Source organism: Orycteropus afer, unplaced genomic scaffold (assembly GCF_000298275.1).
Source record: "Orycteropus afer afer isolate SDZICR_OR568_19922 unplaced genomic scaffold, OryAfe1.0 scaffold00075, whole genome shotgun sequence".
Taxonomy (NCBI): domain Eukaryota; kingdom Metazoa; phylum Chordata; class Mammalia; order Tubulidentata; family Orycteropodidae; genus Orycteropus; species Orycteropus afer.
The window spans coordinates 3,855,315-3,881,239 of NW_006921662.1; the positions used below are offsets into that span (position 1 = coordinate 3,855,315).

The following is a 25,925-nucleotide window of genomic DNA, read 5'->3' on the forward strand; positions in this document are numbered from 1 at the left end:
GATAATCAAATCAAATAAAATCACTATATGGATGGTCTACATAATTTCTTCAGAATTCCTTAAGAGTATGTTTTCAAATAAGCAATTGATGGTGGTGCAGTTAGTTATATCATTTGGTTATCATAATTAAGAAAAACAAATTAATAAACTGCTGGAAATTATAGACTCAACAATTTTCTGCACTAAATAGTAATTCTTCTGAGGCACCTATTTAACTAAGGAATTAACAGAGAAATTAAAACATAACCTAGTATTTTTTTCAATTTATATCAAGCACAATGATGATATTCCATGGAAATTAAGGTATATGTATCAAAGATTTTCTCATCATATGGAACATCATTGATATCTATTTATTTTTTAGAGTTATGGTTCATGTTTTTTTTCTTTTCTCCCTTAGATTTTATATGTGTGTGTGTGTGTAGTGTTAATCAATGAGTAATGAATTTTATGTCAGGTGTCATTCCACATAGATCAGTAAATCAGCAGGTAAACATAATGTAATCCATCACTACTAAATTACTTTCTTCCCCCTAATTTTCATGTGACAATCAAGCAGAGCTCTGATTTTTTTCCCCAGTGATACTTACTACTAATTTATTTCACACAGATGACTTTAACAGAGTGCCACTTAAACATGAACTGGAAATGAGCAAAGAAAGTGAGCATGACTCAGATGAATCATCTGATGATGACAGTGACTCAGAGGAAACCAGCAAATACATCAATGCCTCTTTTATAATGGTAGGAACTTAAACATCCAAAGTCCAGGATCTAACTCTTTAAGTTAATATGGCTATTCATTAAGGGATTTATAGCTGAATGATGTGTTTAGCCCCAACTCTATGTTGATTGACTCTTGAAAGTTCTGCTCAGTTTTTAAATATTATATTTTTACTTATCAGAAGACTAAAAGATAGTAAACCCTAATGGACTGTTACAAAATAAGACAATGCTACTGGTTATACTTTATAACCATATTATATATTATATAATTATATATAACCATATTATATATATAGTTATATTTAACATATAATAACCATATTAATTTAAAAAACAAAATGTGAGAAAACACAAATATTTGAAAATGTTTATAGTTAGGTATCTAAATTGTAGGCAAATCCAAATTTGTACATTTAATGTTGTTTAATTCAAAACTTTTCATTCAGATTATCTGAATTATTGAATGGATCTGTGTCACATAATCTCCATCCCCCCTTTTTTTTTAAACACTGAGAATTCAGACATGGAAACTTCAGTTAGTCAATAAACACTTACTGCCTGTACAGACTATAGTGGATTTATGTCTTTTTAAATTTTATCTTAAATACACATTCATAGAATATTAGCTTAATTATTGTTTATTTACTTATTCTGAAAGCTATCAAAAGAATATAAAGATAACAGCTAAACCAGAGACATGACGAAGATACCTTGAAATGTTTAAGCAACTCCTTTTTACAATTATACTAAATTTTTTTAAGAAAATGGTATTTTTCTTGAAGGGAAACATTTATTTTTAAAGATAATATGCTTTAGTCTAATGTGCTGTATTAGCTTGGAATTATTATTAACTGAAGAAGTATTTTATCTATTGATACCACATTGCTTCTTGGACCCAAGAATCTTAATATTTTCCATGTAAAAGCACTGATATCAAACTAAGTGACTATATTCCAAATGGCTGTTTTAAGAATCCACTGCTGTGTCTTCAGTTAGCAATAATAGCAGAGTCTCATTATTATTATTATTTTTAAGAGTTACTGGAAACCTGAAGTGATGATTGCTGCTCAGGGACCACTGAAAGAGACCATTGGTGACTTTTGGCAGATGATATTCCAAAGGAAAGTCAAAGTTATTGTTATGCTGACAGAGCTGACAAATGGACAACAGGTCTGTAGTTTTGTGAATTTTTCTTTAAAAATATATTCTTGTCATACTGCTATACAATATCATTCTTCATTATTGGATTACTTTTCTTAATCTTTATATCTGTGTCTTTTCATCCCTACATTACACCATTTCATTTGTTTATCTTAACACTTCCATCCGATTGTTGGCCTCCGTTATCCCTTGTCTGGATTTGGACAACAACTTGTGCTTTCCTTTCTCCAGTCCTTTACTCAGCTCACAGATTTTCTACAACATTGCACTTCCAGTGACTTCCCTTACTAAAAGTAACAGGTACATTTATCCTGTTTTCTTTTTCTTTTAAAATTTTTATTGTGCTTTAGGTGAAAGTTTATAGAGCAAATTAGTTTCTCACTAAATAGTTTGTATATAAAGTGTTCCATGGTATGGGTTGCATTCCCCACAATCTGTCAGCATTCTCTCCATTTCTGCCCTGGGTTCCCCATTTCATTTTATTCAGATTTTCTACCCCTTCCTACCTTCTCATGTTTGCTTTTGAGCAAATGTTTTCCTCTTTATCTATTATAATTCATTGTTCTAAGGAACACATTCTTCTCAGGTGTTACTGTTTATTTTTTAGGCCTGTCTATTGTTTGGCTGACAGGTGGTCTCTGGGAATGGCTTTAGTTCCAGGTCAGAAGGGTATCTTAGGATCATAGTCATAGGAGTTCCTCCAGTCTCAGTTAGGCCAGTAAGTCTGCTCATTTTTGTGAATTCAATGTTTTGTCCTATGTTTTCCTCCTTCTCTGTCCAGGACCCTCTGTTGTGACCCTAGTCTGAGATGTCAGTAATGATAGCTGGCCATATCACTTTCTTCTGGTCTCAGAGTGTGTAAGCTACAGTTCATGTGGGCCATTAGTCCTCTGGACTAATTGCTCCCTTGAGTATGATTTTCTTCACTCTCCTTTTTTTAAGATGGGAGGACACCAATAGTTGTAAATTAGATGGCCACTGCCAAAGGGGCAGGGAGGCCACATCTTCTGACCTCCTCTTACACCCCAAGAGGAAGATAGAATCACTATCAGCAGCCCAAGGCCTATTCCTGTGAGGCCAGACATACTGCCTCCCTCCAACCCTTTCATCAACCCTGACACCAACTGTTCCTCCCGCAGCACCCACTACCTCTCTCTTGGGTTCGATAATTTGCTGCAGTGGCCACACAGAGCTCACAGATTATGTGGTTTATTAGGGAAGCACCAGGCTACAATTCAAGTTCAGGAAAAACGCTCAGTCTCTCTCTCAGCCCTCCATCTCTCAGCCAACAATCTCTCTTCCAGCAGTGTGTGTCTCTCAGTGTCTCTCTCTCAGCAATATGTGTCTCTTGATGTCTCTTTCTCAGCAGCATGTATCTCTCAGGAGCACATCTTTCTCCACCAGCAGTCAGAGAGCCTTCTGCCTCTATAAGGGCTCCTTTTTGAGCCTGGCAGAGTGGCCAAACTAACCAATTCCAGCATCAGAATTCTATACACCTGAGAGAGAGCGAACTTCTCAGAATATTACTTGGTACTACACTCAACAGAAATATCCCAGGTGGATAACTTTAGCAATCAGGAGCTACTCAGTTGCTTGTGGCAAATTCCACCATAGAGTTTACAAAAACTTATGGCTAGAAAACCGTATCAGGTAATTTGCTATACTGCAACCACTCACCAAACTTTCAAGACCTCAAATGCTGCTTACCAATGTAGGATGCAGAACATTGTCATAAGAACTATGTTGTGCCAGTTGACATATAGGTCCTTATAGCCCTTTGTCTTTGAGCCTAGGAACTTTATCTTACAAGGTGTTTGGTTATGTCTGAGAAGTTTCCATGACTGGGCCCCTTGTGTGCTCTGTAATCTCTATTAATATATATGCAGCAGCTGTGATTATGTGTGTGGAAATATCCACAACCAAACCTATGTCTGCAAGTTCCCTTACACCTTCCCACACCTCTTTAGCATATCTATCTATCTATGCATTCATTCGTAGAGTATTGTTTGTTAATACCATTGATGCAAGATTATCTATGTTGTAGTAAATATCCTGGTTGCCCTTCATTCTTGCATTCCTCTCAGTGTCTTCCTTTGCCTTGGTCAGGCTGTGCTGACTTCACCCATAATGTGTTTTGCCTTTCCTTTAATCATTATTAATATGTATCTCCTGTTTAGTTAGTAATTCTTCCTCCCCAACCCATCCCTGGCAATCATCTTTTTTTTTCCCTGTATGTAAATCCTTTTTATTTTTTTTAATAGCAGTTTCTCACACAATATTTTTCCTTTTGTGATGACTTATTTCATTCAGCATAATGTCCTCCAAATTCATTCTTGTCAGATGCTTCACAGATTCATCATTATTCTTTATCATTGAATAGTATCCCATTGTATATGGGTACCATAGTGTGTTTATCCATTCATTCATTGGTGGGCAATTAGGTTGTTTCTATCTTTTTGCTATTGTGAATAATGCCACAATGAACATGGTTGTGCATGTATCTATTCACATCACAACTCTTGTTTCTCTTATTTCTTTCAGGTATATACTTAGGTGTGTGATTGCTGGAGCATATGGTATTTCTATTTCTAGTTTTTTAAGGAAGTATCATATCATTTTCTGTAGTGGTTGTATTATTTTACACTCCCACCAACAGTGTGTAAGACCTCCAATTTCTTCACAACCTTGCCAAAATTTGTTATTTTTCTGATTAGTGCAATTATTGTGGAGGGTGAGATGGCATTTCATTGAAGTTCAATATGCATCTCTCTAATGGCTAGTGATCACAAGCATTTCTTCATATTTTTGTTAGCTGCCTGAATGTCTTCTTTGGTGAAATGTCTGTTCATATTCTTTGCTCATATTTTAATTGTATCGTTTGTCTTTTTGTTGTTGAGGTGTTGAAGTTTTCTATAAATTTTAGAAATTAGACCCTTGTGGAATGTATAAGAGAAAAAAAAATGTGATTCTATAGGTTCTCTTTTCACTCTTTTGGAGAAGTCTTTTGATAAGCATAAATTAATTTTTGGAGATCCCATTTATCTAGTTCATTTTCTGCTGTTATGCATTTTTAGTTATGTTTGGTATTCTGTTTATGCCATACATTGGAGCTACTACAATTGTCCCTATTTTTCTTCAATGATCTTTATAGTTTTAGTTTTTATGTTTAGATATTTGATCGATTTTGAGTTAGTTTTTGTGTATGGTATGAAGTATACATTCTGTTTCATTATCCTAAAAATATGCATCTGGTTTTGCCAGCAGCATTTGTTAAAGGAGACTGTCTCTTTCCCATTTAATAGACTTTGGCCCTTTGTTGAAGATCAGTTGTCCAAAGGTGGATGGATTTATGTCTGGATTCTGTTCTATTGGACTGCTATGTCTCTCATTGTACCAGTACCAGGGTGTTTTGACTACCATGGCTGTGTGGTGTGTTCTGAGATTAGGTAGTATGAGGTCTCCTACTTTGTCCTTCTTTGATGCTTTGCTTATCTTTCTATATAAAGTTTGTAATTATTTTTTTTCATCTCATTAAAGACTGCTTTTGGAATTTGGATCAGGATTGCATTATATATATATCTATAGAACACTTTGCATAGTATTGAAGTTATCACAATGTTCAGCCTTCCTATCCATGAGCATGGTATATTCTTCAATTTATGTAGGTCTCTTGGTTTCTTGCAGTAATGTTTTGTAGTTTTCTTTGTGTAGATCTTTTACATCTTTGGTTAGATTTATTCCTATGTATTTAATCTTTTTTATAGGCTGTTGTAAATTCTATTTTTTCTTATTTCCTTTCTGAAGGTCTCTTTATGGTGTAGAGAGATCCAACTGATTTGTACATTGATCTTGTATCTTACTGCTTTGCTGAGTCCTTCTACTAATTCCACAATTTCTTGTGGAATCTTTGGAATTTTCTGTGAGTAGTATCATATCATCCACAAATATGGATGCTTTTGCTTCTTCCTCACCAATTTGAATGTTCTTTATTTCTTTTTCTTGTTTTATTGTTCTAGCTAGGACTTCCAGTACAATGTTGAATAAGAGTGATGAACTTCCTTGTCTGGTTTCCATTCTCAAGGGGAATGCTTTCAGTTTCTTTCCACCAAGAATTATGTTGGTGTTGATTTTGTATAAATACCCTTTATTATGTTGAGGAATGTCCCTTCTATTCCTGTTTTACCATCAGTTTTTGTCAGTACTGGTGTTGGACTTATCAAATGACTTTTCTTCATCAACTGAGATGATCATGTGATTCTTTTGTTTTATTTATGTACCAGATTATGTTGATGATTTTTCTAATGTCAAAACATCCTTGCATACCTTGATATGTATCCCACTTGGTCATAATGTATTTTTTTTCTTGATATGCTATTGAATTCTATTGACTAGAATTTTATTGAGAATGTTGGTGTCTATATTTTTGAGAGATACTTGGTCTGTAATTTTCTTCTTTTGTGGTGTCTTTTCCTGGATTTGGTATCAAAGTTATACTGGCATCATAAAAGGAATTTGGGAGCATTCCTCCCTTTTCTATACTCTGAAATATTTTGAGTAAGATTGGTATGATCTCTTCTTTGCATGTTTGATAAATTTCTCCTGTGAAGCCACCAGAGACAATGCCTTTTATTTATTTATTTTTTTTGTTGGAGGGAGTAGCTTTTAATTACCTCTTAAATGTCTTATTTTGTTATGGGTCTGTTCAGTTTTTTTACTTCAGTTTGTGTAGTGTAGATAAGTAGAGTATATTTAGAAATTTGTATATCTCCACTAGTTTTTCATATTTGTTGGAGTACAGTTTGTCATATTATTCTGTTATGATCCTTTTATTTCAATTGGTTCTCTTGTAATGTCACACATCTCATTTCTTATTTGGGCTTTTTACTTCTTCTCCTGCTTTTATTTTGTCAGTTTGTCCAGTGGCTTGTTGATTTTACTGATTCTTTCAGAGAGCCAACTTATGGTTTTGTTGATTCTCTCTTTTGTTTTTCTGTTTCATTTATTTCAGCTTTAATCTTTATAATTTTCTTTCTTCTGGTGACTGTAGGCTTCTTTTGCTTTTCTTTCTATTGGTTTGAGTTGTAAAGTTGTTGTGATTTTGCCTCTTTCTTCTTTTTTGGTGTGTGCATTTACTGCTATAAATTGAACTCTTGATACTGCTTTTTCTGTGTGCCAAAGGTTTCAGTATGTTTTGTTTTCATTTTCAGTTCATTCTAGGAATTTTTTAAATTCTAGCTTCAATTTGTTCTATCACCCAGTGATTTTTAAGCAAGATGTTATTCAATTTTATGGCATTGTGAACAGATAGAATGCTTTGTATTATTTCAGTATTTTGAATTTTATTGAGATTTGCTTTGGGGTCTAAGATGTGGTCTATTCTGGAGAATGTGCCATGTGCATTGGAAAATAATGTATGCTTTCCTGCTGTTGAGTGTTCTGTATATGTCTATGAAGTTGAGTTGGTTGATTGTGGCATTAGGATCTTCTGTATTTTTGTTAAGTTTCTTTCTAGTTGTTCTATCCTTCAAAGAGGTGTGCTGAAATTTCCTATTATTATTATGAAGCTATCTAGTTTCCTGTTTTAGTTTGTTTTATGTATTTTGGAGCCTTGTCATTGGATGCATGTGTATTTATTATTGTTATATCTTGTTGATGGATTGACCTCTCCAGTATTTACTTAAAGATAAAACCAAACTCTTTAGTGTGATATTAAAGACCTTCACTAAACAGTCTCTCATGTATCTTTGGACTTTTCACCCGTTTTTCTAGTTTACACATTCTCCATTATGGACAAGTAGCTGAGATATACTGAATCTTAACACATCATTTGCTTTTGCATCAGTGAGACTTAATTTATTGACATTCTGTGTACTTAATTTTGATCCAATTTTGATCCTATTCTAGTGAATCAAAACTCTTAAATAGTTTTGTCTAAAACAATCCTTCCTTCCTTATGTTAATGTAATATTTCTTACTATAAATTTCCATAGTTGAAGGTGACCCTAAGATCTAATTTAATTCTCTACTTAATGCCTGTGACATGTATTTGATTTGTTTCTTAATACTTTGAATTTCCACTTAAATTTCCTTTTCACTTAGTTTTAGCATCAAACACAGGACCAAACACATATTCAGTGGTTATAATTATGCAATGATATTTATGATTTATAACTTTGTAACTGTCTCTCTTTCTCTCTCTCCTCTGGTTCCCTCCTCATGTACATAACCAAAACAAGACCCATTGATATTTAGTTTAGGGATTCTTCTTCTTTTTCCTTTTTTTTTTTAGGAAAAATACATTTACATTACCAGCATGAAATTCCAGTAATCTTTCTTTTCTTCTAAATTGTGAGACACCAGACATAGAATGGATTAGGGACATGGATCCTGTCTGTGTCAACAAGTGGTTAGTGCAAAGGAGCTTGCAGAGAGAGCAAATGCATCTGTGATTCACCTATTCTTCAGTGTGACCTTTTGCTCAGAGATTCTGTCCATTTATGTACATCTGTTCTTGGTGCTGGCAATCTCCAAATGATGCAAACTTTATCCTGAAAGACCACTTTAGTTACACTGGAGCCTCAGTCAGTGGAGGGGACATGGTTGTCATTAGCTCAACCTATAAGTTTTGAAGGGGCTGATGATATCAGTATAGAAGGGACGGAGAATTCTCAAAAACCTACACTAGGCAAGACAGACTGTTCCTGCAGCTTCCTGGCCAAGTTGGTTATTCCCAGGTTCCCTTCACTTGAAAAAGGAAACATCATGTATTTGTTAAATGATTCTCCAAAATATTTGAAATTGATTTTCAAAGTGGCAGACTTTCAATTTTAGGATTTAATTGATAATCTGCATTTAATAGAAAGGAAGGAAGAAGGAATAGAAGGAGAAAGAAAGATAAGAGATACAGAAAGACAGAGAGAGGAGAGAGAAGAGAAAGAGAAAGGAAGAAAGAAGGGACAGTCCTCCAAGCAATTTAAATACCAAGCAGAATACTTGTACAGGAGTTGTTTGAACTGTGTTCTCTCTTCTCTAGGAAAACTGTGCCCAGTACTGGGGAGAAGGAAAGCAAATATATGGAGATGTAGAAGTTGATATGAAAGACACAAGCAGATCTTCAGCTTATACTGTCCGTAAATTTGAACTGAGACATGCCAAGGTATATAAATAATTTCAGGAATATATATCTTTGATGTAATTGCTCTGGTAGCAAAACTAACAAATTACTTATGAGAGTAAATAACTATCTAGATAATATTTCAGAATAAAGTTCTTAAATGGTTGAAAGAAATGTAGCTGTGAAGAAAATGTAACTCAGATTACATAATGGATTCAAGTTAATGCTTGAGTAAGCATTTAATAAGTAAAAATTTATAATTTCACTCAAGTTAATGCTTCCTTTATTCTTATTTTAGAGGAAAGATACCAGAACTGTGTATCAGTATCAATATAATAACTGGAATGTAGATGAACTTCCTGTAGAACCCAAAGAATTAATCTCTATGATTCAGAGCCTCAAACAAAAACTTCAGAAGAATTCCACTGAAGTGAATAAGTATCACAAGAATGTGCCTCTCCTCATTCACTGCAGGTAGGTGGGGTTTGATAAGATATGCTCTAAAAATCATTGTAAACTTACTGTCCTGGTTCATACTTTCTCTTAAATTTTATTTATCCTGATAGAGAAAACACATGACCTCTGTGAAAATACCTTATGAAGTAATTAGTCTCTCATTTATGTTCCCATAGCATAACTGTTATAGAAATATAATAGACATTATTATATTCCATATAAGGCAATAATTTTACATTGTGAGTTCCTTAATACTCAGTATCATATCATCTTTGATTCTGCAGTACCTGAGATTGAGCCTGGAAAGTAATATATATTCTGACTGAATTAATGAATGAATGGAAGTATATATGAACAAATAGGTGGATGGATATTATACTTAATACATCCTTATATGCATTGATTCACTCTATCAGGTGTTACAGAGACCAAAGTTGTTATTGAATGCTTTGCCTTCAATAGATATATCTTCAATTACATATTAACTGAAATCTTGGTGCTTAGCAACTTTGATTTTTCACATGTCATTTTAATTTTCTAAATTGACCCACAAAGCAAATATTGTATAATACAAATAATAATACTTGATTTTTTTAGTTTCTTTTATGCAAACTCTTAAAAATCATCTGTAATATGCATATATATCCACTTTCAATAAGAGATTAAAAGAAGGATGTATACCACATTTATATGAAAAATATTAAAGTAATTGAGAAATGAAATATATTAAAGTAAAATAATAAGTGTAAATCCAGTGAAATACTTTTGGAATTTCTGAGAAACCTTAATTACCTTTGTTTTTGCAATTACAAACACAAGTTCTTAGAGAAATATCCTTTTCAATATTTTGAGTTTTCAAAGGTGAAATTTATATGGGGGAAAAAAGTTAGAAAGGGGAATTTAGGTTTTAAAACCATATGCATTTCTTAAGACATAGTTGAATATCCACTCTATGTTCTTTAATTTTGTACATTAAATAAAATATCCTTTTGTTAACATATTCTTTAAATTAAATCTTTATGTTAATGTTTTGTATCTTTCATAATTTGATAAGTCATTCAGTTGACCTATTTCTAATTAATAACTGTATCAGGTAGCACTTCCTACTGATTCAGAAGTAGAAATATCTGCAGAAAGTGGTAAGAAGACACAAGAGTAAAGGAGAAAAACTTTTAGTCTAGTAATTTTCATAATATAAAATCTAATATTTCTAGTTTCATCACTTTCTCAAAGAAAAAACAAAACAAACTCATGCTCACTGCCATTGAATCAACTCCAACTCATAATAACACCCATTGGGCTTCCAAGGCTGTAAATCTTTACAGAAGGAGACTGCCTCATCTTTCTTCCATAGATCAGCTGGTGGGTTCTAACCACTTACCTTTTGCTTAGTAGCAAAATGCCTTAACCACTACACCAACAGAGCTCTTCCATCATTTTATAGCCACGCCATTATCTGCCCTAAGCCTTAATTTCTTCATTCATAAAATTGGAATTAAGGTATCTGTGCTAACAATTTCAAATGTAAATAAAAATACATTAAAATCTACAAAATACTAAAGATAAAGTATATTTTTAAAGTTTAAGACATGTATTTTTAAAATTTTTATTGTGATTTGGGTGAAAGTTTACAAAGCAAATTCATTTTCCATACAGCAGCTCACATACACTTTGTCTCTTGACAATTACTGCAATTTCCCACAATGAATCCACTCCCCTCCCACTTCCTCCCTGTAGTTACCTCTTCTCTGCGTCCTTCACTTCCATGCACTCCTGCCCCTCCAAACTGTCTCCCTGTATATACACAGCCCTTCTATTTTCCCTTGATTGTTCTCTCCAAGGAGTATATCTACCTAATGTATATGTTCAGCTCATATGCTTGCCTTTTGTTTGGTTGGAAGCCACAGGAGTGGGTTCAGTTCTAGACCTGAAAGGCAGCTAAGGGCCATAGTCTCAGGGTTGCCACCAGGCTCTATCAGACCAGCAATGATTTTGAGTTTTGTTCCACATTGTTCTCCCATTCTATCCAGGATTTCCTACGTCCCTCTGAGTAGTTGAGAGTGGTAGCCAGACACCATCTAGTTTTTCTGGTCTCATACTCATTCAGGCTGAGGATCTCATGTGTACCAGTCCCTTGGACTGTTTGTTCTATGCATCTTTGGTTTTCTTCTTTCTTCTTTGCTCTGGATGAGGAGAAACCCATCGTTGCATCTAGATGGCCAGCTTGCAAGCTTCTAAAATCCCAGTTGCTACTCACCAAAGTAGGAGGTGGAACAATATTTTTGTGTAGTATGTTATGCCAATTGAGCTTGATGTCTCTGAGACCATGGTCCCAAGCCCACAGGTCCAACTACTTGCTCCCTCTGGGTAACTGGCTGTGGCCAAAAACTGACTACACTCTTGTCCTTTCTCAGCTCTACTATATACCTGGGAATTGTTATAGAACATACCAATACACTTGTAGAAACATTGTCTGCCAACCCTATATATGGTCATGGGCACACTCCCCCCTGCATAGACATACCTAATCATTCAGCCTGGCCACCCATTTATCCACCTGTAGATCAATGTTTGCCTTCACTGACAACGCAGTACTGTTTGTACAAAAGGGTTCATCTTTGTGATCTGTGTCTCCCATGCACTTCTGTGTCTTCCTCTTCCTCAATGCCACTGTGTTGATCACTCATGTTTGGTACATTGCCCTTCTCCTCACCCAAATCAATACTTGTCTCTACCTATCTAATAGTGTTTCCTCCCCTCCTCTCCCACCCCTGGTAACCAACAAAGAAAAATTTCCTTCCGTATATAAACCTTTCCTTGATGTTTTACAAAAATGGACTAATGCAGTATTTTTCTTTCTGTGATTGACTTATTTCACTCAGCATGATATCCTCCAAGTTCATCCACTTTATGCGGTGTTTTACAGATTCTATGTTATTCTTTAGGGTTGCATAGTATTCCATTGTGGGTATGTGCTATAATTTGGTTATCCATTCTTCTTTCTTTGGCTTTGGCTTTGATGAGCTTGATGATGATATGTCTTCATCATTTTCTTTTGGGGTCTATCCTGTTTGGGGCTCATTGGACTTTCTGAATGGATATATTCTCATCTTTCATCATATCAGAGAATTTCTCTTCCAACAAATGTTGGACAATTTCCTCACTGGTTTTATTTTTCTCTTCCTCTTCTGGAATTTCAATTACATATAGATTATTCCTTTGATGGTATCCCACATGAATCTTAGGCTTTCTTCATTTTTTTTTTTGGACCTTTTTCTGATTGATCCATTTCCAAAGAAGTATTCAGGTATTTGTCTTCAGTCTCATAAATTCTGTCCTCCATTATTCAATTCTCTGCCTTTGCCCATTCAATGTGTTATCAATTTCTGAAAAATTAGTTTTAATCATCTGGATTTCTATGTGCAGGTTTTGTATCATTTCTAATTTTTCATTCATTTCTTAATTTTGTTCTTTTATTGTCTTCTGAAATTGTTGTAAGGTTTTGTCTGTGTTTTCCTTAATTTGTCAAAGTTTTCCCTGATCTGTCTCTCAATCCATTGAAGGTACCTAAGTATAACTGCTTTGAATTCCTTATCAGGGAGTTCCAATGCTACTTCCTCCTCAGGGATGTGTTCTGGGTCAGTATCCCGCTCCTTTGTGTCTAAACTTTATCTTGCTTTTTGGTGTGGACTGTGATGATCTATTGTCTCCAAGACATTGTGACTTTGTTGGTGATCATATGCTGGAGTAATTCACCAAAGATATTCATTTTCTTTTTTTTTTTTTGTGGATGTATCTAAGTAAGCAGCATACTGTGCTTCTCTGTTGGCTAGTTGACAGCATTTATGCACTCACTACCTGTCTCCTGGTTGGTGTGATAGAGAATGAAAGTGGCTGCACAGATCTCTGTTAACTGTTTGTGAAGGGCAGTTAAGGGAGTCAGGCTCTTACAGTGATCATGTATCATTGGCCAGTTGGTGCAGAAGGAAGTGGTGGCTCTCAGTTAGTAAGTGGAGCTGCAGGAGGTATGGGTGGGGTTGTGTTGTATGGGCATAATTGCTGTGTCCTACTCAGTTAAAGAAAAACAACAATCAAAAAACCATCAAAAAAATAAAATCAGGAGGACAAAAAACCCACACTGCATAAACACAAACAATCACCAAAAAGAAAAAGAAGGGGGAGGGCGAGAAAAAAAGAAAGGCCATAAATGAGAGAAAATATTTAAAGAAATACTTTAAAAAGCCAAAAGAAATATGCATAGTAAAAGTGGGGGAAAAATTATGAAATATCTGGGGAGGAGGGAATAAGAGAAAAGAGGTAGAGTACAGGAATAATGAAGAAAAAATGAGAAAAATGCAAAAAGAAAAGTAATGGGGAGACTAATGAGAAAGAAAAATATGGGAACAAGGAACAGAGAAGTGAGAAAAAGCTGAAAACTAGAACCTAAGAAGGGAAGAAGAAAGAATAAAAATAAAAATGATAAAACAAAGAGAAAAAACAGTAATATTTTTAAAACAGACAAAACAAGCTAAAAAAAAAGGAAAAGAAATCTGAGCAGGGTGAGGCAGGGCACCAAGGTTCTGTTGAAGCACATAGACTGGGATGAAATTCTTGTTGGCCTAGAAGGTGGGTAGGAGTGAGAGATGGTTTCACCTCTCTTCATTAAGAGAGTGTGGGGTATAAGATTAATAAGGGGAATAGTGTACCTTCCGGTGTCAGGTATGTCCTTGCAGTCCCTGGCAAGTGGACCCTATTTTTAGGTCCCTGAAACCTTAGAGAATGCTGTCACTTTAAATATCCAAAATGGTAGAATTGCCCATAAACATTCAAAATGGCTGTGCTCTCCAGACAGCCAAATTCCATAGCTCAGCCCGTCTCCTTCTTCCCTGCTTCCCCTTTTATTCACCAGCCACCAGTGCAGTCCTCTGTGCAGCCTTGGCTAGCAGGGCTGATTTTTAGGTTAATTCTTAGGTACGAACACCACTTGGCAATATCCAAGCTGTCCATGTCATCAGAACCGCTAACAGTCTGCAGCTCCGTATATCTCCTTTTTCGGTGTTTTCATGCAGGTTCTTCTACTAGTCAGAGTTTAGTCCATTTCTGTATCCTTCCTTTCAAAGATCAGGGCTCCAAGATTATCTTCTGTATCTGCATTATTTGGTTCCTCTTTTCTTTGTTGAAGAGGGTCTGTGTAGTATGTCTACCTATTCTGCCATCTTACCAGAACTCTAAGACATATTTAATCTTTATACCTCTAAATTGAAAAATTTTTCCAAAAATGGATTTAGCATAAATAATTTGGTTTTTACAAAATTAGAATAAAATAATAATTGCAGATAGTAAGTGGAAATATTTTCTATTTCAATTTTTGGTCAAGTACCGTTTTCTCCAAAGAATGTAGAATTATGTTCCTTTTTCTTCCTTTTCTTCCTTTGGCAGAGATGGATCTCAGCAAACAGGAATATTTTGTGCCTTATTTAATCTCTTGGAAAGTGCAGAGACAGAAGAGGTGATAGATGTTTTTCAAGTAGTAAAATCTCTACGCAAAGCTAGGCCAGGAATGGTTTCCTCATTTGTAAGTATAATTCCCCATTGCTTTAAATACGCTTTCCTTTTTAATTTTGACAGTTGCCTCTCACTTTTCTTCTCTTTTATTTCCTTATTTTTTGCTTCAATTATAATTCATATTGAATTATTGTCAATATCAATAAGAGACATAACAAAGAAGAAAAAAAAAATTCACTACCATTGAGTCAATTCCAACTGATAGCAACCCCCCTTCGGTTTCTAAGGCCAAGTATATACCTGAAGATCATTGTTGCAATTCATGAAAAGTATTTTCTTAGTTTCCTAAAATGCTCATGATTTTGTTAATTTCCTTATCTTTAATCCTGTCTCTCTTACAGGGCTACTATAAATTATGATAGAATTGATGGCAGTGGTTTGCTTTGTTTTGGGGAACCCCCATCAACTAACATTGCTGTATAAAAGAAGACCCCAAAACTTAACAGCTTTTGAAAAATAATATTTATTAGAGTCCAATATTGTTCGATGGGGTAGCTCTGCTGATCTCATCAGGCTCAGCCAATTTGTACCAAGCTCATTTCTAGGCATGCCTTTAGCTGCTGATTCTACTGGGATCTGGCTGGTCTAATTGACCTCAACTGCCTGCTGGCTGGCAGTTGACTTGCATTTAGCTATGGCAACAGCGATGTGTGAGCCATATGTCTTCCCTCCATCCAGGAGGCTGTGCTTATGCATAAAGGTGGCCAAAGTTCAAGAAGGAAAATGGAAGTATGTAAGACCTACCTCTTGAAGTCCAGCCTTGGGCCTGACACAAGATTTCCTCTGCATTCTATTAGCCGTCAAGTCACCAGGCCAGTTCAGATTCGACTCAACTTCTTGTTAAAGGGCTGTAAAGTCACATTGCAAAGAGTGTGGATACAAGGAAAATAATAATTGTGGCAGTTTTGTAATCATTCTACCATGTATTCTCTATAAGTGGTAGCAATCATAGATGATAGTCTTGGAATTAGTAATTATTCACAATATAAATTTATTTACTCATTAAGATGTATGCAGCTTTTAATTATGTGTCACACTGAGCTTGCATATATTGATTTTAAGAAGATATATTGAGTGCCCACTATATGTTCTTGCCATCAAGGTGCTCACTGTTTAGTGTAGGGGAAAGCCATGTATTTGCTAAACAATATAGAAAGTAAAATTATAGAAAAGAGCATTTAAGTCAACCTATGAGGATCATAATAGGCTTCCTGAAGTGGGTGACTCCTGTTCAAAATCTTAAATGATCTTTGGGCACTAACTAAGAGGATAAACAGAGCAAAAATGGCATCATGGGTAAAGGTTTGGAAATAAGAAACGACATGACAGGTAAGAGAATGGACACTAAATTGGTGTTGCTAGAAGGTAAGTTTTGAATAGTACCCTATGGTCAATCCTTTGGAACTAACTAAGCTATTCAAATTATCTTTATATTAGGATATATCAGAGTAGCTTTCTGTTATCCAGAATTTTCACAAGTCAATGATTTGTTCTTGCTAATTCAGTCTGGTATAACAATCATTACATAGACTTTCTCTGTGTGGTTTCTTTCCTTTACTAGGAGCAATACCAATTCCTATATGACATCATTGCCAGCATCTACCCTGCCCAAAATGGACAAGTAAAGAAAGGCAACAACCAAGAAGATAAAATTGAATTTGATAATGAAGTGGACAAATCAAAGCAGGATGTGAATTCCATTAGTCCTTCTGGTGCTCTTGATAAGACCCAGGAAGGAAACAAAGAGGCTGAAGATTCAGAACCCACAAGAGGTACCAAGGAACTAGAATGTTCTGCCAATGGTCCTGCGAGTCCAGCCTTAACCAAAAGTGCATAGGAAAAGACACAAATGAGGCAACTCAAAGCCTCCTGTTAACTGTTATCTTAATTTTTCTAGAAGAAACAAGAAAATAAGTTCACAGTGGAGTAATTTAGTGCATTGGACTGATGTTTGTAGAGAGCTTCTGTGTTAAAAACCTGTGCAAAAATATTTAAGATAGTTTTACTGAACTGTTTTGTACATACAATCTTTTGCTTTTCTTAAAATTTTACCTATCATTGAGAAAAAAACAGCTTCTTTGCAATCTTTGCATATATGTGTGTGTGAGAGAAAGAGAGAGTTCACTTTCCAGTGCTCTCTCAATTCTCCTGAGGTTTGCCTTTTTGTTTTCCTAAAAGATAAAATACACAATTTTTAATAGAAATGCAAACTTAGGTTAAGGGATTTACTTTTTAAATCATATGTGTGTGTGGGCTTTATGTCAGAATAACATGTACATTTCTAGAATCACCTCAAGATGTCCTCATTGTTCTACTCATATGTATCTTATAGTTTACAGTTTCACTTCTAGAGATGGCACATAAAAGTGGGGCTTAACTGCATAGTTACTACCAGAAAGTTAACTAAAGTAAGATTTGGAAACCTTAGGCTCCATGTGTAGACATTTGGACATGAGCATAATAGCTCCTCATGCTTATTTAATGTAATTTAACATTTCAAGTGAGCCTATCTTGTTATTGTCACATTGTGTTCATGATTTTACAACATAGATTATTCTATGTATAATATGTGAAATTCATTCTTTGAAGTTTTGTCCCCCCCAAATTATGTATTTTTTAAATTGAATAAACTTAAATAAACATCCTTTAAAGAAATATATCCTATATATACATATATTAAAACACATAGGAATAATGTAGAGCTCCCAGTATAGAAGTATTCCAATTTGTTTGTGCTAAATATTTGCCTATGAAGCATAATATAGCTATTTTTACAGAATTCAGTATTGATATGAAAAATACAGTATTACATATGTATATTTTCCATGTTAAAATTTGTCCTACATTTTCATCAAAGTGCATTTACCTTGAATTTCTAATATACTTAAACTGCTTTTTAAAAGGAATTTGTATTACTACATTACAATATAATTCAATTATTATCTTTTATTGTATATAAGATATTAAATGGGTTGTGTTTATATACATAATATGGAAACATATTAAAATGTAGTTTTCATCCAATTTAAACATTTGTAGAGCTCTTTTACTGGTCCCAATCTTTTTAAAAGACTCATAGTCTTAAAAATTATTTAGGAACTGAAAGAAACCTCGAGAGTAAATGGTATTGTCTAAAGAAATGATAAAAACAACTCTTTTGGGTAGATTCTGCATCTTCTTATGTTCATCACACATCACTTTTAGGCTGGTTTTATTTTCTGTATCTTCATCTGGTTTTAAATGTTTTGAGCTATAGTTCATCAATTTCTTTCCATTCAATCTTTTGTGTGTGTGTGTGTGTGTGTGTGTGTGTTCATACCCTAATTCTTTTATTATTATACTCACACAGTTAGCAATGAATCCTTATATTGCATAGTACATTACCCTTGTTTAACCCGTGAAAAGAAGTGAATGTTACAGTGAAGTAACAGATTCTAATTTATATTTAGGCCACTTATTAATTCGAAAAAGGATTCACGGACCATCAGTTATGGGTACCAGCAAGAAATAAAGCTTGCTTTCACTTCTCTCATTCATTACTTAAACTCTTGTGCCTCAATTTCTCCTACTGAAACTTGGCCAGTGGCATTTTCCAGACAAAATAGTTAAAGTTTATAGTTGTCACATGTGATAGACCAGTATGATATCCATTTTATCTGTAAACTACTTCAAAATACCAACAAAAATGTACAATTTTAAATACAAGTTTTCTTCAGAAATTTCAGCTGCAAGTGACACCTTCTAAATGTGGATGGTTTGTGTTTTAAACGTATGTTTTCCACTTGAATCTATCCTTCGATGTTATAAAATAAATGCTTTGAAACTTGCTGTTAGTTGAAGAAGAAAGCTCAAAATTTTTTTTTTTTCTGCAAAAGGAAAATTTTTTTAAAGGAAAGATACAGTGTTGGCTCAGAAGGTCTATCACACTGTGAGAACATACATCAAACAGAAAGTGAGGTTCATTGCATTAGGACATGGAATTATATTATATGGCTATGATTTTTATCTTAAAAAGAAAATAAGTAAAGTATACACTTAAAACTGTGGGTTGTATTCCTAAGGAATCTATCACCAAATATATAAAACACTCATTTTCTAGAGTTTAGCACTGCCATTGTAATTCCAAGACCTAGTCAGAAAAATAAGATGTTCCAACTTAATAAAATCTGGTCCATTTTTAGGGATTAGGCCCTGGATCTCATTGTATGGTTTTCTAGGAAGAAGTGATTGTGAAGAGATTCTAAAGTTTGTTTTGTTTCTTTTATTTTTGGTACTAAAATTCCTGGGGAACACAAGATATACTTAGTATTGAAAATATTCAGCTCCAAAGCCATTAATTCTGTTCATAGGCAAAAAACAAATATTTACAGGAAAGATACATGCATATTTTAATATTATCTTGTAGTGATAAAACTGTGTGATTAGCTGACAGTCTTTGCATTGATACTTTAAAAACCATAAGTCTCCATTCAGAACTCTGTTATTCATACATTGAAATTTGAATATGTACTTTTTGTTCTTTTCCCCTAAAACACTGAATGTAAAATTTATTCTTTCTTAAAACTAATTAGGCCTGATCCTAATATTTATGCAAGAAATTTGTTATAAAATGTTCTCATTGCACCATTAGGTCTAAAAAAGTGGGTGTGGTCCTTGCCACTAGATAATTGTAACATGCTTCTTGTAATGAAGACCTTAAAATGAGTACTTCAAAGGAAATGAGTATCTGTTAAAATGAACAGAATGATTGGAATGGTCTAAAGATACTTCTAAAGTATGGTCTAAAGATACTAAAGAGACAAATTCTAAAAAGTACTTTTTCTTTTACTGTTCCAGGTGAGAAGTTTATTCCTCTATGAGTCCATTTTCTGTAACTGTTCTTTTGTAACTCTCTTTACTTTTCTCTGTACAGTTTCATCTTTCTGAACCAAAGGTGATGGATAATTTTTGGTTAATATCTGTAGGGTGTTTCAGATATTTCCATCATTTACAGCAAATAATTTCTTGTTTTTGCTAAGGTTTCCTGAAGACAGACTTCTTTCCTTGGCTACTTTCTCCATGATGGCATGGAGTTTGATTGTCAGATAAATATGCCACATGCCATATTTGGGACATATTCATTCCACAAAATTATTTCTAGTTTTCCTAAAATTAAAATTTAACTGGGCAGTCTGTTATTTTTATTTACTAATTCTGACAACTTTAACATAGAGGAATCTGCAGTGTCTATTTCACTTAAAAGAACATTTGCAGTATGAGCTTTAATGATTATTCTTGGTCAAAACTTCAGTATTTTCATCCATTATATGAAAGTATAATCCCTTTTCCTGCTAAGTGAGATCCTGAAGGGGGGGAAAAATGAATGAATTTATTCTGATTAGTATACAAATAGGAGGTTAAAAAGATCAATACTAATTCAATCAAAAGGCATATATTATATCATTACTTATAAATAAACATTATAACTATTATAATAATGACATTGATCAGGAGTTGCCAAGTGGTGCAAAGGGTAATATGCTCAGCTGTTAATCAAAAGGTGGAAAGTTGGACCCACCAGAAGCACCTTGGAAGAAAGGCCTGATGATCTACCTCTGATAAATCAAGCATTGAAAACCCTATTTTCCTGGAGGATTTTATCTTAAGAATAATAGTCACTGATCCAAGATGATAGCATAATCAGACAACTCGTAATGTCCTTCTTATAATAAAAACCTGAAAAAAATTAGTAAATCAGTCATAGATGACAGCTTTGGCACCCTGAGCATCAAAAGCAAAGCTGAAGAATTGGACTGAGTGTCAAGTGTAAGGGGAGACTGTACAAGAATGATGGACACAGAGAGCTACAGATCGCAGGCACCCTGACATACTAATCTGCATGGCTTAGACATATTAACATGAAGCAAGCAGCCCTCATCACTTTGTGAGGCCAAATATGAGTGATTTTGAACCCATATCAAGAACCAAACAGGAGTACACCCCATTCAGCAAAAGCTGAGGGCACTCACTTCACCCACCAAACCCCCTAGCCTCCTTGATCTGGTGGCCCAAATCAAGAAACTTGTGGTGCTCCTCTCTCCCCCTTCATCTACCTCCCTCCTTCCCACTACCCCGCACACAATTGTGATCTGGCAATACCCATCACTACACTTTTCCTAGAGCTGAGGTCCACTGACTGGTGCTAGCCCCTTTGTTCAGCTACTCATGCTTAGTACCTGTGGGCCTGCAGTGCCCACCCCCTGCCTAACTACCTGTGGCAGAGGTCTGTGGAATGGTAGCATCACTTCTTCTGCCTCTGCATCCATGCTGAGGGCCCATGGACTAGCAATACCAGTTCCTAAGCCCAACCACTCAAGCCTGGGCCTATGGTTTGGAGTTCATCTGCTTCTCTGCATGTGATTGGATTCCAGAACCAACCCACTGCCATCAAGTCAATTCTGACTCTTAATAACCCGATATAACAGAGTGGAACTTCTCTAAGGATTTCCAAGACTGCAAATCTATATGGAAGCAGCCTACCTCAAGTTTCTCCCATGGAGCAACTGAGCAGCTAGTGTGTTCAAACCACTGGTTATCACCAGAGTTCCTTAATTCCAGGACAGGAGGAGGGGAAAAAAAATCACAGAGAGAGTTGTCAAAGATTTGCTGGCAGAAGACTTCATTAATATCATGAAAGACAAGAAGATACTCATCCAAGAAACTCAATACATCTCATGCAGGATAGTCCTCAAAACAACAACAACAACAACAAAACATTACCAAGACATATTAATCAAATTCACCAAAATGAAAGACAAATAAGGAATCCTGAGAGCAGCTTGGAAAAATGAAAAGTCATTTTAAAGTGATAACCAATAAAACTGAGCTCTGATTACTTCACAAAAAACACACAGGCAAGAAAGCAATGCTAGGATCTATATAAAACCCTGAAAAACAAATAACTGCCAACTAAGAATGATTTAGGAGCTCTGGTGGCATAGTGCCTAAGGCATTTGTCTGCTAACCAGAAGCCTGGCTGTTCAAACCCATAGGCCACTCCTTGGAAGGAAGGTTGGGCAATCTGCTTCCGTAGTGATACTGCCTTGGAAACCCAAGGAGGGGTCACTATGAGTTGGATTCAACTCGATGGCAGTGAGTTTAAGACTTATTTACCCAAAAAATTTTCTCTCAAATATAAAGATAAAATTAGGACATTTCCAGATAAACAGAAATTAAGGGAAATAGTAAAAACCAGATCAACTTTACAAAAAATATTATAGGTGTACATTTAGAAAGACCACTAACATCAGACAACAATGTGATATTAGAACACAGGATAGCCCTGATACCAACCCATATAAAAATTCTCAAAAGTAATAAAAAGATAAAAGGTTGAAAACAGGAAACTAGAGACATCAATCTGTAAATGAAGACAATGACAAAACAAGAAGGGGGAGTAAATGGTGTAGTTATAGAATTTTCATATGGAGGGAAGACAAAGAAGTATTAAGAAATAAAAGACTAATTTAAAATTAGAAAGATAAAGGTAAATTTCAATGGAACCACAAAGAAAGTTAACAAACCTACTCATCAAAATAAAAAAGAAGAAAAAGATAAAGACTCAGTAAACACGAATGAACAATAAAAGAAAGGAAATTAAAATCATAAACAATAGTAACTAAGCACAGAAAATTAAGTAGAATAAAGAAATTGTCAACATCACACACACACACAAAATTGCCCAGTAAAATGAAAGCAGTAAACTCAGACCTATGGGTAATCACACTGAATGTAAGTGACTTAAAGTCACCAGTAAAGAGACAGAAATTGGCAGAATTAATTTAAAAAATGGTGCTTCGATATGCTATATACATGATAAAACTTTGACCCAAAGATATATATTAACTAAAATTCAAATGTTAGAAAAATGTATCAAGCAAACAATAACAAAACAAAACAAAAAAAGAGTGGCAGTGGCAATATTAATCTCTGATAAAATAAACTTCAAGGCAAAAGCTACCACAAAAGATAAAGAAGGTCATTATATAATGATTAAAGGGTCAAACCACCAAGAAGACAAATCATAATAAATATATATGTACTCAATGACAGGGCTTCCAAATACATAAAACAAACTCTACACTGAGCAGAGAATTAGACAATTCTATAGTAAAAGTGGGAGACTGCAACACACCACTTTTGATGAGAAAGAACAATTAGAAAGAAGCTCAACAAAGATACAGAAGATCCAAATGCTACAGTCAAGCAACTCAATCTCTCAGACATATGCTGACCACCCCACACAACAGCAAACTATACATTCTTTTCTAATGTGCATGGGTCATACTCAAGAATTGACCGTATTTTAGGTCACAAAGCAACCCTTAATTAAATCCATAAGATTAAAGTAATACCATAAAGAATTTTCTCTGATCACAACACTCTAAAAGTAGAAGAACAAAGGAAAGAACAGACAAACAAAAATGATGGAAATGAATAACACCATACTTAAAAACCATTGGGTAAGAAAACAACTCAAAGATGAAATAAAAAAATCCTAGAATCAAATGAGAATGAAAACACAACACACCAAACTCTTTTGGATATAGCAAAAGCAGTACTCAGAGGTAAATTTACAGCAATAATACACACCCATCATAAAAGAAGAAAGGGCCAAAATCAAAGCATTAGTCCTACAAGCTGAAATACTAAAGAAAGAGAGCAGCAAAAGAAGCCCACAGCCACCTCAAGAAAGGAAATAATGAAGATTAGAGTAGAAATAAATGAAACTGAGAAGAGAAAAACAATAGAAAGAATCAAAAAGACCAGAAGTTAGTTATTTGAAAGGATCAATAAAATCAACAAACCACTAGGAAACTGGCAAATTAAAAGAAGAAGAAGAAGCAAATAACCTAAGTAAGAAATGAGATGGGCGCCATTACAACTGAACCAATTGAAATAAAAGTATCATAACTGAATACTTGGGAAAATTGTACTCCAGCAATTTGAAAACAAAGAGGGAATGAAGAAATTTCTAGAAACACAAAATCTCTTGAAACTGATATAAATTGAGGTAGAAAAACTGAAAAGATCCATCACAAAAAAAGAGATTGAAGGGGTAATATAAAAACTGTCAGTAACAACAACAAAAGCCCTGGCCTGGACAACGTCACTGGAAAATTCTACCAAACATTCAGAGAAGAGCTTACACCAGTACTACTGAAACTATTTCAGAGCACAGTAAAGGACAGAATACTCTCAAATTCATTCTATGAAGCCAGCATAACTGTGGCACCTAAGCCAGGCAAAGACACCACAAAAGAGAAATTTACAGACCAATAGCAGTCATGAGTACAGATGCAAACAGTCTCAACACAATTCTAGCCAATAAAATTCAACAACATATCAAAAAATTAATACATCATGACCAAATGCGATTCATACCAAGTAGGCATGTTCATTTGAAAATCAATCAGCATAATTCACCACATAAATAAACAAATGAAAAAAATCACATAATCATCTCAGTTGAAGCAGAAAAGGCATTTGATAAAGTTCAACACTGATTCCTAATAAAAACTCACAGCAAAGTAGGACTAGGAAGGAAATTCCTTAACTTAGTAAATGACACAAAATTATCAGACAACATTGCTCTCAATGAACATAGACTGAAAACCTTCCCTTTGAGAATAGGAACCAGACAAAGATGGCTTTTTTCATGACTCATTTGACATTGTACTGCAAGTCCTACCTAGAGCAATGAGGCAAGAAAAGGAAACAAAAGCCATTCAAATTGGTAAGGAAGAAGTAAAATTATCCTTTTCACATGTGATATAACACTATACAAAGAAAATCCCAAAGATAGAATGATCAACAATTCAAGGTCAAAAAGTTAGCATTTACCCAAGGACAACTTTCAGAGGGCAAGAAGAATTAGAAAAGAAGGAGGAATGGAAACAAGAAACATGGAGGATGTAGGATGAGTAAGTATTACATTTGAGGGGATTGCAATCAATGACGTGGAACAAATTGTATATGAATTGATGAATGGAAAATTGATATGCACTGTAATCCTTTACCCAAATCATAATAAAGAGTTAAAAATAAATAAAACCTTTCTTTCCTTAAAAAAAAAATTATGCTGATTAGTTGTAAAAACAGAGAGAGGAAAAAAAAAAAAATCCCAAAGACTCTACAATAAAGCTGTTGTTGTTGTTATGTGCCGTTGAGTTGGACCCAACTCATAGCTACTCCTCCTTGGGTTTCCGAGACAGTATCACTACAAAAGTAGATTGTCCCACCTTCCTTCCGAGGAGTGGCTGATGGGTTTGAATCACCAGCCTTCTGGTTAGCAGTCAAGTACCTTAGGCACTATGCTACCAGAGCTCCTCACAAAGCTACCAGAGCTAATAGAAGGATTCAGCAAAGTAGCAGGATACGAAACCAACATATAAATATCAGTTGGATTCCTTTACCCAACAAAGAGAACTTTGAAAAGGAGATCAGAAAAACAATACCATTTACAATAGCTTACACAAAGATAAAATACTTAGGAATAAATAAAGCCCGGGATGTAAAAGACTTAAAAGAAGAAACTACAAAACACTACTGCAAGAAAACAAAAGGGACTTACATAAATGGAAAAACATATCATGTTCATGGATAGAAACACTTAACACTGCAAAAAGGTCAATATTATCCAAGCAGATAGATATAATGCAATCCCTATTCAAATTCCAACAACATTCTTTAGCAAGAAGGAAAGACCAATCACCAACTTAATATAGAAAAGAAAGTGGTCTCAGGTAAAAAAGGAAAGCATAGTAAGAACAAAGTAGAAGACTTCATACCACCTGATCTCAGAACCTAGTACAATCACAATTGTTCAAACAGCCTGGTACTGGTCCAATGGCAGATGCATAGA

The 25,925-nt window shown here is 34.7% G+C and overlaps 1 protein-coding gene across 1 annotated transcript in view; it reads left to right on the forward strand.

Moving 5' to 3' along the window:
• PTPRC (protein tyrosine phosphatase receptor type C) overlaps positions 1–16,859 on the forward strand; it is a 220,135-nt gene extending 203,276 nt beyond the window's left edge. The window contains exons 27-32 of the mRNA XM_042780975.1: positions 611–744; positions 1,762–1,896; positions 8,921–9,043; positions 9,300–9,475; positions 14,897–15,032; positions 16,584–16,859. Coding sequence (XP_042636909.1) covers positions 611–744; positions 1,762–1,896; positions 8,921–9,043; positions 9,300–9,475; positions 14,897–15,032; positions 16,584–16,859 — 980 coding nt within the window. The remainder of the gene's footprint in view (positions 1–610; positions 745–1,761; positions 1,897–8,920; positions 9,044–9,299; positions 9,476–14,896; positions 15,033–16,583) is intronic.
• Positions 16,860–25,925: the final 9,066 nt, after the last annotated feature.